This window comes from Sciurus vulgaris (genome assembly GCF_902686455.1).
Source record: "Sciurus vulgaris genome assembly, chromosome: 5".
Taxonomy (NCBI): Eukaryota; Metazoa; Chordata; class Mammalia; order Rodentia; family Sciuridae; genus Sciurus; species Sciurus vulgaris.
This window is the reverse complement of record NC_136465.1, coordinates 149153201-149168533: the sequence shown is the minus strand read 5'-3', so window position 1 is coordinate 149168533 and position 15333 is coordinate 149153201. Positions and strand designations below refer to the sequence as shown.

At 30.6% G+C, this 15333-nt stretch overlaps 1 protein-coding gene across 2 annotated transcripts in view; it reads right to left on the bottom strand.

Annotated features, from left to right (window-relative positions):
• Positions 1–2492: 2492 nt before the first annotated feature.
• Positions 2493–15333, bottom strand: part of TMTC3 (transmembrane O-mannosyltransferase targeting cadherins 3) — a 47869-nt gene continuing 35028 nt past the window's right edge. For both annotated transcript variants that reach the window (XM_079139195.1, XM_079139194.1), the window contains 4 exons: positions 11182–11285; positions 9828–9997; positions 8162–8388; positions 2493–6549 (listed from right to left, as the gene is read on the bottom strand). In XM_079139195.1, the coding sequence (XP_078995321.1) occupies positions 5747–6549; positions 8162–8388; positions 9828–9997; positions 11182–11285 (1304 nt within the window). In that variant the 3' untranslated portion in view covers positions 2493–5746. The remainder of the gene's footprint in view (positions 6550–8161; positions 8389–9827; positions 9998–11181; positions 11286–15333) is intronic.

Here is a 15333-nt window from a genome sequence, read left to right as displayed (position 1 = left end):
CTGAGTAATATTCCAATTGTGTATATATACCACAGTTGCTCTAGTTTTCTTTGTGGCTGATACATAGTCTACTTATACAAATATTACATATGTTAGGAAAGAATGCATCTTTTGTGTCAAATGTGGAATTCTGTACACACTATGGTTCAAACTTATTTAATAATGTTTTAGTGTTTAGTAGATCAGTTTTTTTTTCTCTTCTTGATCCATTAGTGTTTTTGAGTTTTCTTAAAATAGCTCAACATTTTCTTTTTATCTGTTTCCTTGTACTATTATCACTGTTTTATTTTTAGGTTTGTATCAGTAGGTGGCATGCATGCTTAATAATCTTTTTGTTCTATTATTCCACTAGTACTCATCAATTTTGCTTTATTCCTCTCCTTTTTGCCTTAAATTTCATTTGTCCTGTATTAAAATTGCTGCCCTGGGTTGTTTTTGGTTTGTACTTTCCTGGTATACTTTTTGGTCATGTTTTTTATTAACTTCTCTGTACTTTTCAAGTGTGTTTTATACACATATTGCTTGACCTTGCATTTATAACTATACTAAGCATACAGTTTAAATATAATTAAAAATAATCATCTGCAAGATTTTTTGTTAAGTTTTAACCCACTTAGGTTCTTTTTAATTGCTGCTGTATTAGCAAATGTCTAACATCTACTCTAGTGTTTTTTCCCTTCCCACTATTCAGTCCATCAAATAGTTTTCTTCTAATGGTTTAAAAACTATATTCTTTGTGTATATTCGTAGTATTTTTCAACCTAAGCCCCATAATCAAGTTTATTTACCCCTGATGTCTTTAGCTTGATCAGTATGTTTTGAGTGGATAAACTATTAGCAAGCTTTCTGTTTCCTTTGATCTTTCTCTTCCTTAACCCTCTTCCTTGATTTAAGTTGTATATATTTTCTGATTCCTTCTTTCTTAAACTTGGTACTCACTGGTTGTGGGTCTGGAAGAAAGGAAGAAGAAAATAAATGACTGGATGTGATCATTAGATTATTGGATTCATGGTTGTGGGGTTTGGCGAAAAGAGGAGTTTTTGGGATATATATATAGCTGCAACTACTATTCAATGGAGAGAGGGAAGTAAAAAAAAAAAAAAAGGAAAAAGGTTTGAGAAAACAGTAGTATTTCAAGTGGTAGGGAGAGACACAGAAGCCAGCAAATGAAAACTTTAGCTTCACTGAAGGAAATGGTCATAAAGTGATTACATAGTAAATACATGCGTGCCAGGATTTACAGGTATCTTTACGGGACATGTCTGACTCTGCTAAACGTCCAGTTACTTTGATTCCACTCTCAAAGGTGTTACTGGGCCTACCAGGGTCCATGCAAAACAAGACTGGTTAGAAATGGGCTTGTTACAGTTAGAAAACTTTTTGAGACTAATTCTTTAGTTAGAAATAAAGAATGACAGAGAAACTCCCTATCACTAAAATAGGTCCCACTCTACAGCCTGCAACTGTCCAAAATGAGTTTACTTGAAGTAGTCTATGGAATGGCTAACAAGATCTATCATTCACACTTCAGCATGGGTTAATTTAATCTGTCTACTTTCTCAATCTGAAACTAAAGCCATTGAAGAGGGCAGGAATAAAGAAGACTGAGTGCTAATGAAATCTTTAAGAAAGGGAGTGATTTTTAAAGGGTTAGTTTATTCTAAGCAGAATGATGGCAACAGATTCTTTTACAATACAAATGCTACTTTATGGGAAATATGTTTTGCTTTGACAGCCTTAGAAATGCTATTGATGAAAAAAGCAAGTTCCAAAGAATGTGAATTTGCCTGAAATCCAATCTTAGGTTACTTGAATAACTTGAATATTCTCTTATGTGATTTCCCTGATGGCAATGAACAGCAAAAGAACAAGATAGCAACATTCTAAGTATCTAGTTCTCACTTACTCACTTTAACTTAATCCCAAATTTAATTTACTTTGAGCTATCTATGTACAAGCATGGATCTTTAATCCTTTTTGGGGTCATGACCATCACTGGTATCTTGATATTTTCGATATTTCTTTTTAGCACAGATCAGTTCATAAGCATTAAATGTGAGAGTTCAAGCTTTGTGCTTATATAAGTAATTAACATCACTAGGTACCAGGATCTGTTCTAAGCAATTTGAATATATTAATTTATAAATTATATGAATCCTTTTAATAACCTTACAAGGGAAGTGTTTTTCCCAACTTGCAGATGAAGCAGCTGAGGGTATACAAGTTAAACAACTTCCCTTAAATGGTGATACCAGAATTTGAACCCATGCAGATACAGAACTTAAACTTGTATGAAATTCAAGTCTGAGTTCAACTGTTTCATTTTCTTGATTGCCTTCTTGTCACTTACAGTTGAAAATGTATTACCATCAGGAATTTCATGTGATTTTCTCAGATCATTGCTAATAAATTAATATCAATTCTTCCTCAGGGCAGAAATCTCTTTAGACCCACAATATTCTATTTTTTTCAAAACTAAAATGCAAGTCAAATTAAGGTTTTAAAAAGTACCAATTTAATACTGAATATTTAGAAATAAGGTACACAGAGACATCATAGGAATACAAAATACATACAATTTTAAACTACGTTCATATGAACCCTTAGCATGGATGGCTGACAGTTTTCCATACATAATTTTGGACCATGTTATCAGATATATTGGGGGGGAGATTCATTTTAAATACATATATTCATGCAATTAGATTTTTTAAAAAAATAAATATGACAATATATGGATTTCTGAAGTATAAATTGACATACAAATCTATATATTTTCTTAATATTTTCAATAAAGAAGCATTCTATAACATGAAATTGAGAGTTCAAATTAGATGTAATGAAAAAAAGACATGAGTGTTTATTAGAATTGTATAATTCACATACCAAATATTTACATAACAGTAAACACAAAATTGTAAAACAAATTACATATTTAATTATTTTATTCTCCACATCAACTTCAGAAAACTACTCACTGGAATAATTACAAAATTTCCAATTCCAAATGTTAATAAGGAACACACAGAAGAGCAATTTGGGAAACTTAATTTTACCTTCTGAGAATTAGTGGAGTAACATAGTATTGCTCCTGGGGATTGTCAAAGCTTTGCTAGAACTCCTGGGGTATAGATTATTTTATAAAACAGTAGAACTAAAACTCCATTCATTTACCAGCACATAAACTTGTGACTGGCTTTCCTTTCCAAAAAAATGTCCACAACTCTGAATCATAGGTTAGGGAACTGGTCTTAAATGTTCCCATCCTCAGCTCTTCAAAAAGGCAGCTCTAGAGGAAAAAGAATCCATTACCTTTTCTCACTTGAAAAGTTTGAATTTTTGAGTTTATATGTAAGAAACAATAATCTTACACATAATGAAGCTTGATAAAATGTAAAAGATCTTAATTTAAAAAAAAAACTCAAATTATTTATCAAAACATATTCTTTAGTGTAACTACATTAAAAAGTCAACACAAGAAAGAGAAAAGGATTTTCCTGAACTAGTTCAGAAGACTAGTCCTTAACCCTAACTACAAAGTAGAACCACCTGAAGTTTTGAAAAAACTGAAGCATGGCTCCATCACAAGAAATGCAGACTAACTGTTAGGGGGTAGGGTCCACATTGAGAACAACTGATTTAGAATAATTAATAATTATTAATTACTCAGGATGATTTGATTTAAATAATTTAAAATTCAAATACATGAGTATTTCCTACATCAGACACTTGTTCTGAGTGCTAATATAATTATTTTCTATAAAAATCACTGCATAACATTAATATAGACCCTTTGTTATCTGAGTAGTTACGTGAATTTATTAAAATATTACTCAAACTTTTATTCTGTTTTGCTGTCATGAAAGATTTCTTTTTATCCTCTTGAAACATCCTCCACTTAAATGATCACTGACAAGATCACACTCAGAAACATCCTCCAGATACAATGGACAGAATGCTAATAACTTAATTTCATTTTTCAAGTCATAGTACATGAGGTATTCTCCACCTTCTATCTGAAATCACAAAACCATAATCTATGAACTGAAATATGATATTGCTTTGATGTTTAATAGAATCTCCTGGGTCAAGAATTAATACCCACTGGCATCCTTGCTTGCCTAGAAAAATCTATGCCAGATCCTCTGGGAACCTAATAAGACTGGGTCTTTAATGCAGACCATGTTTCTTATGACCTATTTATAAAACATTTCTTAAAAAACATTATAGGAATATGGTTTCTGAGACGTATATAATTAGAAACTAAGTTTTCTCAAAGGAACTAAAAAATATAGTTTTTGAAATACTACATAATTAGAAATTAGTTACTATCCCAGAATGACAGCTTTCTTGAGTTTTAACATTTTAAATTAAAACCCAACTTTATAAAACTCATTAAAAATGTATTTTAACTCAAGAAAAAATTTATTTCAATTAATAAATTTAATTTTAATTCGTACCTTTTAATCTAACGTATTTTTCAGGTTTAAATTTGCTAAAACCAAATGACAAATTTATTAGTCATCTACTAGGCTAATTATCTTTCTAAGTGACAAGTGGTCAAAATGATGCAATTTTTGTTCAACCATAATATATGCTTATATAGGCAAATGCACTAGCAATTTGTTTTACATATTTGATAGAATTAAAACAGCTTAAACATTTTTATGAAAGCTCAGTAGTCAAAATAAATATTTAATAAAAATATATACCACAAGATATCAAGAGTTTAGTGCTTAAAAATAAATTTTGTCACATTGTTTTGCCTTCAGTTAAAAAGAACTGAATTTAGTGGCTTAAAGTATCTAAAAATGATTAAGGTGTCACTTTGAAAACAGAAAACTAAATTCAAATAAAACCAGAGAGCTAACAGTAAGACGAAAGAGAAGTGTACTATGTTATTACTCAGAAGACTAAAGTTAAAAATTATCAGGACCTCTCAATATAATTAATGACTCTCAGAAACATAACAGTTTGGGGATTAAAAGCTGAAGAATAGTCATGATTATATGGTTCATGTTTTAACTTTCAATGTGGAAAAAAATACAGTATATGTGAGCACCATTAGAAATGTGTGTGTGAAACTTTAACTGCTTAAAACTGCATTTTAGAATGAAGTTAAGAAAAAGTATGAAATTAAGAAAAATATTCTTAATCTAACATGTCATATAATTCATTTAAAATGTTTTACCCAGCATTCTTTTCTAAGTCAAGCAAAAAATACAACATAAAGAGCCAGTGTTTTTTGTAGTGCAAAAATCCCTTAATTTAAAAGTATTGAAGAAAAAAGAATATGTTCAAAAAGTGTTTTTAACCTAATGCCAGTTTTCAAGAGGTAAAGGAAAAATGAAGTGGCTAATAAATGGGAATTCACAGAATGAACCAGCACTTGTTGGATTTATCCTCAAGGGACCATCATTCAGGCCTCAAACTATTTTTAAGTCATAGTAGTAAAGATTATTCTGCCAGAAAAATTTTACTTCTATAATAAAAGTTATAAATTTGTCACCTGTAATTTGAAATTTCTGCTCTGTTCACCAAAACTAAAAACTTCTGCCATATCATATATGACACAAATTTTGGGGTAAGACAGGTCTTTAATGAAAATCTTATTTTGATCCTATGTAGAGGCAGCTCTTGACAGACTGTTATATATTCTTAATATTTCTCAAAGCTCCCAGTACAAGCACTCACATGATATAGATTGAAGTTTTTTGATACCACTGTCACATTATAAAGAATAATGCTATTCTCCATTTAAAATACGTTCAATTTCTTCTAGTCTTTTTAAAGCAGCAACTCTCTTTTTCTCAATTTCTTTGATGTCTTTTGTTGTTTTTTGGGGGTTCTCTTTGTCTTCATTTTTTGCTGATTGTTTTTTGGACTTAGATTCACTTGTTTTTATTATCTGTGTTGGTCCTGATTCACTTCTGATTTCTTTTATATTTTCAGATGGAAGTTTGTCTCCTTCTCCACCTGAAGTCTTAGCAGTTGGGAATACTGGCTGTTCTACAAATCCAGATGAGGAAATTTTATCCCTGACTATACTCAAATGGCGCTGAATATATTCTTCATGTGGTGCTAACGCCAATGTTTCAACCAGGCATCTTTCAGCTTTTAATAAATCCTTCTCTTCAAAATAAACAACACAAAGATTGTGTTTTCCTTGCACATTGCTTGGATCCATCTCCAAAATCTTTTCAAAACATTTTTTTGCTCCAAGTATATCTTTCTTTTGATTCATCAGAATGTCTCCTTTTAAAATGAGACCCTTGATATGATCAGGGTAGTATCTCAGTAACTCTTCTAAAATTGGCAAAGCCTTTAATTCTTTTGCAGTCTGAGAATACAGGAGAGCCAGATTAAACAAAGCACTTCTGAAGTCAGCTTGTAATTTTATAGCTTTCTTCATCCAAATCTCTGCCTCAGTATCCTTTTTGTCATCCATGGCAAGCATTCCCAAATTGAAATAGCCATTAGCATCTTGTGGCTCTTCATTTACATAGTTTAAAAGTCGTTTTCTAGCTTCAGGTCTGAGTTTAACTTCACCTAGGAATTGTTTTTTTTTTTTTTTTAAAGACAATAAGATATTACTATCAAATTAACTAAGCCCAAGGAACAGTCATTTTCAAGTATTAGATTACAAAAAGGTAGCACCAAAGTAATTAATTTCTATATCTTAAATAAAAAACCAGAAAGCAAAAACCTCTTTCTTCCTTGGAAAGCTAAACACTAACATAATTAAATGATAGATCATTTCCTTTCCTTTAAAGCAGTAAGAGTGTATCAGAAATCAAAATGGGAGAAATCGTCTAATTAAAAAAAAAAAAAATCTAAAAGGCAATAGTAAAAGAAGAAAAGAAAATTAAGAGGACAGAGGTGTATGATTTCCCAAAAGACACATATTCAATCTTGATTCTGTTAAATTATGACTTTATATACTGAACAAGTTACTTAACACCTCTAGGTTAAATTACTGAATTTTAAAAGAATTATGATATATATATAAAAATGCCCAGCAATAACTTATTGTATTAGAAAACAGTTTCAGAATCATTAACTCAGATTTTTTGGTATGTTATTTCAAATTTTCTAGTAAATTTCAAAGGCAAAAATGAACCATTAAGTTTTAAAATTAAGATCTGAAAAACAAACACTTATTGAGATAATTTCTATTGCAAATAATTTTTTTTTTCAGTTCTACAACTATATACCTTAGGGTGCAACCTTATATTTGATAATGAGCAGCTTTCATGATTATTAAGGTATGATAACCTTACAAACGATTAGTTTTACTCAAAATTTATATACTTTTGAACACCAAGCATAAACTCTGTTCTTTTAATTCACATGATGAATATGAAAATCTGAAAATAAATCCCTAAGTAGGCTTCAGCTCTTACCTTTGACTAGCTACTAATGTAGCCATATGAAATTGGAGTAGTCATTGGACCTACTTGAACTTTACTTTATAGCTTAGTAAACAAAAGATTAGCCAAAGTAAATTAATGGTTCACTTAAGCATATTTAAAATATTATAATTTTATGATTCATTTTTACAAATGTTTTAAGAAAAGCGTTTAAGAAATAAACAGAAATTGTCAATAGATTTTTCCAACATAAAATTTGGAGATTATGAATCATATATGATGCCTTGTGAGGGACAACTGAAATTCCTATATAATATATGAATAAAGGCAGAAATTTATTGTGATTAATAATTTACTTTTTGCAAGATTACAGGAAACATAGGAAATTATAATAATACCTCAAAAAATTAGTCAAACTAGATATAAAAAGATACCTAAAGTATTTTATCTTATAAATCAAAGGAAACTCTAATGCTATTTATATATAAAAGAAGTTATATTATGGTTACGTGAATAAATTAACAAACATATTAATTAGATATTGTTTAACAGAATGCCTAAAAATTAGTCTTAACACATATTGGAAAATAAATAATTAGTATTCTGTCACTGCATTTTATGTGAAAAAAAGAGTTTAAAGTAAAACTCAAGTATTTTGAATATTCTTACTATGTCATTTATATACAATTCTGTTATAAATTCCTTCTATAAAATGTTTGTTATGAGTAATAAATAAGTTAATGTTTTACTATATTTCAAGCTATAATTATAGAAATATCAAGAAAACATACCTGATTCTTGCATCAGTATAGCAGAATTGAATAATGCTAGCTTGTGCTTTGGATTTAGTTCTAAAGCATGATTAAAGTTTCTTAGGGCTTCATTTGGTTCTTTAAGTTCAATGTATACAATTGCCAAGTTGTACCAAAGATCTGCATTATTTCTGTCCAGCTCTAGTGCTTTAAGATATGCTTCCTTTGCTTTAAGAGGTTTATTCATTTTTAAAAGCAATTCTCCCCTGTGAAAAAATCAAACATAGGTTTACATAAAACATTACTATGTCAATTAGTAGACACCATTTTTGACATGTTTTAAGCCTTTTCACATACAGCTTTCATTTCTTCTAACTTACTCTTAAAAGTTGTCTTTCAAAAATAACATTTTGAAGCTGCTCTCAAGCTTGAACTCCACAGTTCAGCAAATTAGGTCTGATATATTTTCAAATATTATTACAGAAAGAAAAATCATGCTTGACTTTAGAGGTTAGCTGTGGAGAGGTATCCAAGAAAGGGGGACAGAGAAAATCTATTCTTTGAATATATCTTAAAATGAAACAGACTTGACGACGTTAGAAAAATGAGTCTAATCAGTGGTAGATCAATGAATTTGTCAGATAATGAAGTTAGTAGTTGAAGAAGAAAAATATATGTGGTTGGAGGGAAACTGTAGTCTTCAAATCTATGATACAAATCTCATTTTACAAATGAACAGAGCATGTGAAATTTGTAATTCCTTATATTAACAATCTCCTTAAAAGTACTCTATAAAATAAACATAAAAAAAAAGTATTTCAAAAAAGTTGATCTTGTAGGGCAGAAGGGAAACAGTGCCACCTGCAGATAACTAAGGAACACATCTAGAATTGGGGATCAGTTTAAAAACCACTGTGTCAATCTTCTAATATAGTTTCATTTTCTGCTGGAGAACTTAAATTAATTTTGTTCCAAAATATTTTCACTAAAACAACTTTTAAGAATTTTTTAAATGCACAGATTATTGAACAATTCTTTATGGATGAACACATGACAATGAGTAAATGGATTAGGATAAAAAAAGAAAACCCCCAAATTAAAAATAGATTAGATCTCAAAAAGTTAAATTCTGTATGCACTTTTCCTATAGAAACTGCTATAAATTATGATTAGGTTTCCTTATCAGGTTGCAAAACAAAGTTTAACATGCATTCTTCTTGAAGTATACAAAGGATAATACTACATGAGAAAGGACATAAAGGTTGAACATATGATGCTAGAAAACAACCAAGAAGTTTTCTTTGCAGTAAAGGAATCAGTGATCAGTGGAATCTTAAAATTTACTTAAGAAAGTTTCTGAGAGTTGGATAACAGAAAGAACTATTAAAAAATGTAAGTTCCAGATGTTTTAGATAGGAAAAAAAGAAAAAAGATTTTGGTGATGATAAGAAAATGAAACTGAGAAGAAGTTTTTTCTACCCTTTCCTTCATACAGAACTTAGGTTGGCTATTACAGAATCAGGGATTCCCTTGTCAATTTCGAATTAATTAAATTTGACTGTCATTCTAAAATAAGCTATAATATTTCTATGCACTTGGTGCCAAGTAAGATAACTAAAAGAAAAACATGCCAATTTAGTCAAGAAGTACACACAGTTGCAGCTCCAATCTTCTACAATGATAGCTCTGAAGTGAACTATGATACCTGCTAATGTAGGCCTGCTTGAAGTCCGGTCTCATACTTATTGCTTGTCGGTAAAGCTGATCTGCTTCCTCTAGCCGGGACTCATTTGCTCGGATAAGGTTGGCCAGATTGATATAAACATTTAGATGGTTAGGGGCAATTCTAGCTGCATATTTTTTACCAGGAATAATCTGTTTAGAAAAAAAGGCATTTTCATTATTTGATATTTCAGTACCAAATAAAAATAAAAAGTTTTCTTAGTGATTTATTTAAAGTAACACAAAAAACATAATAACATTATGCTGCCAGTTTTACTCATGTATCAAATTAAATATAAAAATGTGAAAGTGAGCAAGTGTAATACTCACAAACTATAAAATTTTGTGGTATTAAAGGACATTTTTTTTTAATTGATAGCTTTTTAGTCATATCTACTTTTTTTGAAGTCAGATAAATCAGAAATTTTAGAGGTCAAGATTTATTAGTAAATTGGCATCAGAAAAGGAAAAACCCCCAAATCTCCTGCCTCTAAGAACAACTGTACACTTGGTCAATTTTCTTGTCAGCAAAATATTTCCTGGTTGTGACAAGAGGACAGTTAATTTTATTTCAGTTATACTAAAAACTTGTTTGATAAATAAATGTTCTAGTCAGTTATCATCCAGGTTAAATAAAGGTCATTACATATAATATATATGGATCCAATTTATTAATGAACACAATAAACTGTATCTGATTAAAAAACCTACAATAAGTACAAATTCAACCTATCATTTTAGAATTGAAATAATCCTCAGGATATGTGGTCCAACTTTGTTTTTAGAAATTTACTAAATTACCCAATCACTAATACTGCTATTATAATGAGAAATCTGCAACAAAGGTCAAATTATGTTTTCTGATAATACAGCTTGTAATGGGCAGCATCAGATCTTCCATCTTTGATACTGTACTGTTATCTCTGATGAATTCTGTGCTTATATCATTATAACAACTGATTAACACAATTTAGCAACAGAGATATGCCCACTATTTTATCACTTGTTATTTTTTTTTGATACGAACAATGTTGAATTTAGTGCTTAAAGTACACAAAATCCTTCTCATTTAAAGTAATTTAACTCATGATAACTTACAATCAAGAACATTTAATATTTACATTCTTTAAAATTCAGGATTTACAAATGGACTATAAAATAAGTAAAAAACATCAAGTTAGCTAGTAAAGTAAATGCACTCATTTTAAAACTTACAGAAGATTCCTTAGACATCTTACCTTTTATATGAACAAACTGAAAAATTTTCCATCCAAGTAACACTATTCAACATGGACATAGAGTAGATATGACACAATAGATAATTTATGACAACTTACTTGAGGCATTAGTGATTTAGCCATCATGTAAGATTCTTCAGCTTCTCTAGTTCTATTTAAATTTTTATAAGTTCTTCCTACATTCATGTGGGCACCAATATCATCTAAAAGAAAAAAAATAATTTGTTGAGAAGTATATTAAACAGAATTCAAGGTTACTGAGAAGATATACTTCAACAATAAATACACTAGGCAAAAAATACAAAAGAGGGAAACAGGTCTTGCTTTTTCTCTGCTCTGAACTTTTTTAATTATTTATTTTTTTAGACTATGGATTTAACCCGGGGGTACTTTAACACTGAGTCACAGCCTCAGCCCTTTTTATTTTTTACTTTTGAGACAGGGTCTTGGCTAAATTGCTTAGGGCCTTGCTAAGTTGCTGAGATTGGACTCAAACTTGTCATCCTCCTGTCTCAGCCTCCTGAGTAGCTGGGATTATAGGCATATGCCACCACACCCAGTTCTCTGAATTTCTTTTAATATAACTTGGTATAATTTATGATGAACAGTATACTAAAAAATTATATCTAGCTCTGTGAAGGCAGAAAATGTATTCAATATGAAAAGAAAAACTATTTGAATCACTCTCCGAAGGGTTAAGACATGATGACATTCATATTAACTTCTGTCCACTTTATTTTACTATCTTATACTAAGGATTATTTCTATTTCCTTAATCTCAGTGTTGGAATTCACTCAAAAATATGGCTCAACTCTACAAGTGAAAAGGATCATCATGATTCCTAGAGTTAGCTCAAGTGTTATAGCTACCAAATATGTATCAAGGTAGGAGACTGAAAAAATTTTATGAGGAGCTTTTTAAAAATTTTTGTGAATGTGACTAGAATGATAGAATAATAGAATAACAGGATAACATAATTACATAAGATGCTGTGGCCCTTCTCTCTTAAATGATGATACAACACTACATAATTCATTAAAATCTTTTAAAAAGATTATGTTAATATTGGAATACTGGGAAATGATGCCTCATTTTTTGAAATGGAAAAATAAAATCACAAATTTATTCATGAAAAGAAATAAAATACAGCTTAAATTAGAAAAATATGAGGACTCAATGCATACTAGTTTTTAAAAAAAGATATATTTCCCAGTAAATAGTTCAAAGATAAAAGATAAAAGGAAGAGATATCTTAGACAATTTTTATTCAACAAGATATCTAACAGACATGACAAGGTTTCAACTTGTGATTACTACTTGCCTGTGACACCGACGAGTTTGCAAATGTGGAATAATTCTCTGACTGCAACTCCCAGGACACATAGGGGCCAAACATATCTATCTTGGGTATTCCCCTAGGAGGAGAGTAAGATTCCTAAGATCTCACTACATTATGCTTCAGGTTGGCAATTGTATGTACTGCATAAAAAATGGTAGATGTAGTATAAGTTTGGTTTGAGAACTGGGGGACAAGGTTTGGAGTAAGGGGTTTTTCCTTTTTAGATGTACTGCTCAGTCCTATGGAGTCAGGAGGAGTTTGAGCAACAAACACTCAGGCCAGTCATTGCCAATCCTATTTGTAAACCGGAATACTTGAGCTTTTAAAAAGTTTCAAAGGCAATTCTGATGAAGAGCAGAGCCAAGAGTAAAAAATCATCTAATTACCAAGTGTGTATAAAAATATAGAGTAGGTAATCTTTGCTTTTATAGAACTGATTTGTTTTTTAATATCAATTAAATCCATAGTGTTTGTTCTAGAGATAACTTATATAGGAAAAACAGTATAAAACCTGAAAAAAAACATAGTAACAAATTTAATCTAAAAAAATTAAATGGGAAATGTGTATATATAAAGGTGTAATGAGGTCAGGTGAGTATTGAAATATACTAAAATAAGTCCTAATCAGATTTAGAAAAGAAAGAGGTTATTTACTTAGATACAAGATGAGGCAAATTACTGGAATCAGGTCTAGAATTATGGAAAGGAGATACTGTCATCAATGGAGACTTCAGACATTAAAGTAGTTCCACTTTCTTAAAGAATAAAGATAGCAATTAGATGTCCTTTAGCAATAAAAGGGCTACTTAAGATACTTAAAAAAATCAAAGACACAATTTCTAAGCAAGTTTTATAAGTTATAAAGTTAAAACATCGCAAAGGTTTTTGGGAATAGTATTCTAACGTAAATTTAAATTTGAATAAAGGTAAGAAGGCAAGATGGAAAAAAATCAAAGATATTTAAATAACTAAAGAGCTATAGAGAATTTCAAAGCACAAATTTGCTCTAATGAGTAAATTATTTAAACCAAGTTTAGCATAAGTTAGTCTGCTTTTAATTCAATGTAAATAGGGCATTACAAATTTTTCAGAACCTAGTTGGGTAGTATTTCATTCCTTCTCTCTCCTCAAATCTCTAATATCTTATTTTCATCAGGGAAATGAGACCAGTGAGGAACTTGTACATCATTCCATCATCGATACTATCAACCAATCTGTGTGAATGTGTGCATATACATGCACATACCTGGTCATTTTTCCATTCTATACCTCCTCTCTGATCTAAGACCAAGCACTCCACTTATACACTGGGTCATATTCCTTTTCTCCATGTGACTTTGTTCATGCTCTTTGTACTGCTAAAACCTTTGTTCTTTTAAATAGCAAATCTCTTTGAAAGAATTTGTATATATTATTTGTACTTCCTCATTTCCAAGTGACTCATGGATAGAATCCAGGACATCTGTGAACTTGGAAGGGAAAGCAATTGCATTTTAATTTTCATTAACATCTATTAGAAGGTTAGAATTTCCTTCAATTAGAAACAAGGCACCATTACCTTGACTTTGTCATCAAGAAACCACAGATTTTTCATGATAGTACAATTGTAGATATCCTGAAATTTAATTTTCATTTACCGTTCTTTTTAAATGACCAAAGTTATTAGAAACACTATGGGCTTACATGTTATCTCAGTCATTCTGTCTACATGTGATGTAGAAGGCAATTATCAGCTAACTGTGTATGCCTCCTAATGATTTAGCCAAAAGAATGCAATCAAGAATTTTCACACTGATGTCCAAATTATGTTGATTTCCAGTATTTCCTATCCATAAAATTCTGTCAATTAAAATATAAATTTATACAGCTCTGGAAACTCCTGAAAACTCTTTAAAAATTATTCCCATCCCGATGACATCAAAGTTAAAGTAAATAGTCCACCATCTTTTCTGATAAAACAGTTTCAAAGATTTTCACTTAGATAAAAATGAAACTACAGTTTCTTTATCCATTCATCAATTGAAGGACATCTAGGTTGGTTCCACAGTCTGGCTATTGTGAATTGAGCAGCTATGAACATTAATGTGGCTGTATCTCTTTGGTATGCTGATTTTAAGTCCTTTGGGTATAGGCCAAGGAGTGGGATAGCTGGGTCAAATGGTGGTTCCATTCCAAGCTTTCTGAGGAATCTCCATACTGCTTTCCAGAGTGGCTGCACTAATTTGCAACCCCACCTGCAATGTATGAGTGTACCTTTTTCCCCACATCCTCTCCAACACCTGCTGTTGCTTGTGTTCTTGATAATCGCCATTCTAATTGGGGTGAGATGGAATCTTAGGGTAGTTTTGATTTGCATTTCTCTTATTACTAGAGATGCTATGCTGAACATTTTTTCTTATATCTATTGATTGCTTGTACATCTTCTGTGAAGTATCTTTTCATTTCCCTAGCACATTTGTTGATTAGATTATTTGTATTCTTGGTGTAGAGTTTTTTGAGTTCTTTATAGATTCTGGAAATTAGTGCTCTATCTGAAGTATGAGTGGCAAAGATTTTCTCCCACTCTGTAGGTTCTCTCTTCAATGAATCAAACAACATTACCCTATGTAAATTTATGATTACACAAATAGTATGCCTTTACTCCATGTACAAACAGAGAAACAACATGTATCCCATTTGTTTACAATAAAAAAAAATGAAACCAATGCTCTCTAGACAAAACAAAACAAAAACATGAATTCTGATGTTTCTTAAGGGTAGACTATCCTTGAATTCTAAAGGTGTTTGGGGAAACTAATAAAACTGTGAACTGGGAATTTTTTTAAAACACATTTGTAATCATCAAAACAAAAAAATCAAAATCAACTGGTTATCTAACATGACATGTATATGGCCTAATCAAAGACTATCA